This window comes from Neomonachus schauinslandi, chromosome 4, assembly GCF_002201575.2.
Source record: "Neomonachus schauinslandi chromosome 4, ASM220157v2, whole genome shotgun sequence".
NCBI lineage: Eukaryota > Metazoa > Chordata > Mammalia > Carnivora > Phocidae > Neomonachus > Neomonachus schauinslandi.
The window spans coordinates 188,006,839-188,011,535 of record NC_058406.1 but is presented as its reverse complement, the minus strand read 5'-3'; the positions used below and the strand labels follow the sequence as shown (position 1 = coordinate 188,011,535).

Genomic DNA, 4,697 nt, shown 5'->3' with positions numbered 1-4,697 from the left:
AAGCCTCCATCACTGGGTGGGCGGACATGGTGCTCAGCAAGTACGTGGGCCAAACGGCAGCTTGGATGGCCCAGTCCAGCTCCCATCCTCGGAGCAGCGGGGCCCCGGATGACCACGGATGCTGCAGGAGACAGAATCTGCGCCCCTCAGTTGAGCCAGGCCTGGGCCCCACCTGGGGGCTCCACCTGGGAGCTCAGCCTCTGAAACCCTACCTCTGCATGCGCAGCCCCACGCCACCTTGTCCTCAGTGCCCCACACCCACACTGCCATGACCCTGACTCTGAGGGAGAAGGATTAACTGAGAAGGTGGGAGTGCTCTGCCCTCGATGGGGCCCCGATGGGGCCCCGGCACAGAGCAGGGGGGCAGGAAGGGGGTTCTGGGAAAGGGCAGGGCTCATGAGCTGTTTTTCAGGGGAAGTTCCTGCAGGCTGCTCAGGCCTATTTATCCTACAAGACTTGTGAGCTGGTTGCTTAGCGGAGAGACCATGGAGGGGGGGACACCGCCAGGGGAACACAGACTGACAGCAAACGTCTCTGCAAAAAGTCTCTGCAAAAAGGACCCACGTCCCCTACCTGGGGGCCGGTTATGCTGGAAAGTGCAACACCAGCCACGGGCCTGAACACTCCCACCCTGGAGGCACCCAGCAGAGATCCCGCTCTCCTCCACCCTGCGCTCTCACTGCCAAGTACTGAATTGTGTCCCCCACCAAGTTCATGTTAAAGCCCTAACCCCCCGTGTGACTGTTTATGGAGATGGGGCCTGCAGGGAGGTGATTAAGGTTAAATGGGGTGGGGCTCCGACCCAACAACAGGACCGGTGTCCTTAATGAGACGAAGAGGGAGCTCTCTTCTCTCACACATGCACGTGGCCTGAGGAAAGGCTGTCTGCAGGCCTCTGACCGGGACCTGACTCTGCTGGGACTCTGATCTCGCACTGCCAGCCTCCAGAACCGTGAGGAAATAGAATTCTGTTGTTAAAGCCACTCAATCTAGGGTATTTTGTTACGGCAGCCTGAGCTGCTTGAGACACCCACTCAGGGGATCCCAGGAGAGGCCCCTGTCCCCCTCTCCCCGACTCCACCTCAACCCTGGCAACAGCCTCTCCACCACAGGGCTCCCAACCCCTGCCCTCGTGCTCTACTGTGCTCGCAACACAGCAGCCAGGGAGATCCAAGGACTAGAGCCCAGGACTAGAGCAACTGTCAGATCACACTGCTCTGCTCAGAGTAGAGCCAAAGTTGTTACAGAGCCCCCGGGGCGTGCCCTCCACACCCTCTACTCACCCCTCACCCAGCCACAGCTGCTCGGGCTGTGCACCAGGAGCTGCTGCCCCCACTCCTCAGACTGCTCTGCTCCCCTACCTCCTTCAAGTCTTTGCTCATATACCGTGTCCCCACCCCATGACCCAATTTAGGATGACAGCCCAGCTCTTCCATAATCCTGCCTCCCGTCCTGGGACCCTGCTCTATTTCTTTTCTTTCTTTCTTTTTTTACTTTAAGATTTTATTTATTTATTTGAGATAAAGAGAAACAGGAGTGGGGGCTAGGGGCACTGAGCGGGGAGCTGGACACAGGGCTCCATCCCAGGACCTGGAGATCATAACCTAAGCCCAAGGTAGACATTTAACCGACTGAGCCACCCAGGTGCCCCTCTTTCTTTTTCCTTTTGTAAATATTTATTTGAGAGAGAAAGAGAGCGTGAGTGGGAGGAGGGACACAGGGGAGAGAATCTCAAGCAGACTCCTTGCTGAGCAGGGAGTCTTGATCCCAGGACCCTGAGATCATGACATGAGCCGAAATCAAGAGTCAGATGCTTAAGAGACCAAGCCACCCAGGGGCCAACCCCTGCTCTGTTTCTGCACCACTTACCCTCCTCTGAAAAGCTTTGCCAGTCATTTTGTGTTATGCATTTTGTAATGTCTCCCCCTCACCACTAGAATGTTGGCTCCATGAGGTCAAAGATATAAGACAGGAAAATGAGATGTCCACACTAAAACAAAGGTTTCACAAAAGCAAATAAGCAGATGCTACATGAGGCCAGGCCAAGTGACCACACAGTGTCCACAAAAAGGCCTTGACCTGGACACCCGATGGCAACCAAACCAGAACCACACATGGCGCCCCCACAGCAGCAGGTGCCCTCACCCAGTAATAAAACCAATAGCCAGGGGAGGGTGTGCAGTCTGATGCCCACCCAGGAGGATGCTTTTTTTTATAGTTGCTTTATTTCCAATAAAAAGGGAAGATCCAGCTTTCTCAACTAAACAGACAATGACATGATTACATTCAAACATCTCAGGAATGCCTCCTGGAAGGGCAGGCTTTGTTTGCGGACACCTGTCGGAGCCAACTCTCCCCAGGTGACTGCAATGGGGTTGCAAGCACGGTCAGTCCTGCAGTTTGAGCTCACACCTCTTCTCCAGGTCGGCCATCTCCTTGAGGACCAGGGCCACACTGTACCGCAGCTCCTGGAACTTGGCTGTGGGGATCTCAAAGCGGAATGCCGACCCATCTGAAAGCTTCAGCTGCATCAGGACACTTGGCTGCAGGGAGCGGGCCAGGGCACTGGTGGAGATTGCCACGTCCACCCTCCACCACAAGCCGGCAACATGGGGCAGGCAGGCCCCCTGCTGCCCGGCCACAGAGTTGAGGAGAAGCCGCTGGCTCCCAAACACCACACTGGCCAAGTCTGTGACCAGGTCTTGGGGGATGCAGAGCTCCTGGAGCTGGTCCTTGAAGGCGTCAGGCTTCAGGCTGGCTGGGGGCAGCCGGATGGCCTGCTGGAGCAGCGTGTTTGTGGCGGCAAGGAGGACACCCAGCCGTTCCTCCGACAGGTCTGCTCCGGCCCTGAGGCGCTGCACAGCCTCCTGGCAGTCCTCTCCCTGTAGACTGCTGACCACCAGCTTCAGCAACTTTCTGAATGTGCCCCTGTCCAGGTCTCCCAGGAGCCGGGGCATTGCTGCCACTTCTGGGGGGAGCTGGGCCCCCAGGAAACTCACCCGGCCACTGTGGCTATCACCAGGGTAATGCAGGTATGGAGCTGCAGTCCCCAAGCCAGACATTGCTGCTTCCTCCTTTTTGATCAAGCAGCCCAGAAGAAAGGTCTCAGCTGCAACTGCCAGGGGCGGGGAGAAGAGAAGTCCAGTAACTCCCGTGTGCTCTGGGCCAGAAAATGAGGACTTCAAGATGCTGGCAGCATGAACCACCTACGACAGCCAATGTAATGGGAGGTGCCCTGAGAGCAGGTGGCAGATGGGCCCACTTTAATCCCGGCAAGAGACGAGCTGGCAGGGAAGGGAGGCAGGGTGGGCAGGAGAAGAGAACCAGAAAACAGGAGAGGACACATAAGTTCTCCAGATACATAATGGAGAAAAGAGTGAAGGAGAAGAGAAGTCCGGAGAACTCAGGGATGTGACAGCCACTGCTGCTGCCAGCCACCACACTAAGCTCAGTCAACCGTGATTCGCACGACGGCTCTGCGGGAGCCGAAAGGAAACCGAGGCTCCAACACGACTGCCCAAGGACTAGAGCCCAGGCCTGTCCATCGAAAGTCCCCACCGTTTCCACAGCACAGGAGAAACCAGACACAGGCAGGCGGGAGGGGCACGTGACAAGAGGTACCGTGGCACCTGGAGAAAAGCCCGGGGTCAGTACCTGACGGTATAACGTCACGGCACATCTCAGGTGACCAAGCCACACGCACAGGACAGAGCTCGGCGGAGCACAGAAGGGTCCTCACCACACAGCGAAATGGGGCGCGGCGAAGCGCGGGGCAGCCCGGGGCACAGGGGGTCCTCTACTGGCTTCATCGTGTCGCATTCTCCCGGGAAGGCAGGGCCCCCCTCGCCCTGCCCGTCAACGACCACCCACTGCCCAAACGCGCCTGGCCCCCATCAGGAACTGCCTTCCACTGCCCCGGCCGCCCGATGCTCAGACCCTGCTCCCGGGAGGACAGCGTGCTGCCCCCCGCTGACGCCCTCCTGGCCACCGGCCCCGAGGAAGCAGCCTACAGAGACCGGCCCGGTTGGGTCGTGCCCCGTGCTCGCCGGGGAGGCCCTGGCCACCTGCCGCACGGCCGAGCGGCCGCCCACGAGCCGCGGTCCCCGCCGCCGGGCCCCGCCCCACGGATCGGCCTCCAGAGCTTCTCGAATGGAGCGGCCAAGGAGCCATATCGCGGTCCGCTGCCTCCGCCCGGAAAGAGGGACCCCACCCCCGTACCCCAAAGTCCGAGATGCCCCCGCACCTGCAGAGCGCGGTCTGGGGCTACGCGGCCCCGCGAAGCTCAGCGGCGCTGCCACACCGGAAGCGGGGCCAGATGCCCGGAAGCGACCCAGAGACACTTCCTGGCAGCTCTAGGACGCCGGGAGGACCCGGCGCTCTGTGATCCGGTCGTCAGAGCAAGGCGTTTGTCCTGAAGGGGCAGAAGGGGGTCATAGCCTGCGGGATGCACCTGCAGCCATCGTTCTGCGAGGATTTCAAAGGCCCTTCACGGACGGGCGGGTCCCGGTCTCCGCTGGGGGGTCTCTGGGGCGGGACCCTCATCCACCAGGCCGGACCAGGAGGGTCCAGGAAGAAGGCCGGTGGCACAGACCCCAGGGTCCTGGGCAGCCCCCACCTGAGGGAAGTCCAGCCTGCATCCCCCCGCGTGGCTGTGGGTGACGACGGCTGCACAACAGTGTGAATGTGCTTAACGTCTC

General features: G+C 59.8%; 1 protein-coding gene across 5 annotated transcripts; it reads right to left on the bottom strand.

The window, feature by feature from the left end:
• Nucleotides 1-2,131: 2,131 nt before the first annotated feature.
• On the bottom strand, nt 2,132-4,325 carry COMMD5 (COMM domain containing 5). Of its 5 annotated transcripts, none has more exons than XM_021688559.1 (2): nt 4,244-4,325; nt 2,132-3,115 (listed from the first exon to the last, which is right to left on the bottom strand). In XM_021688559.1, exon 2 carries the CDS (start codon nt 3,060-3,062, stop codon nt 2,388-2,390), a length of 675 nt encoding a protein of 224 aa, XP_021544234.1. In that variant the 5' UTR covers nt 3,063-3,115; nt 4,244-4,325; the 3' UTR covers nt 2,132-2,387. The 5 variants fall into 5 exon arrangements, with proteins under 5 accessions (XP_021544234.1, XP_021544237.1, XP_021544236.1 ...); XM_021688562.1 differs by having other exon boundaries at nt 2,132-3,109; nt 4,244-4,311; XM_021688561.1 differs by having other exon boundaries at nt 2,132-3,160; nt 4,244-4,310.
• Between the last annotated feature and the right edge of the window lie 372 nt (nt 4,326-4,697).

Bases quoted from the DNA above. Each gene is read 5' to 3' on its own strand.
- COMMD5 (XM_021688558.1), bottom strand. From the start codon at position 3,679: ATGTGCCGTGACGTTATACCGTCAG. The intron at 3,116-3,654 runs GTACTGACCCCG...CGCCCCTGGCAG, and splicing joins CCGTGACGTTATACCGTCAG to TTGCAGCTGAGACCTTTCTT.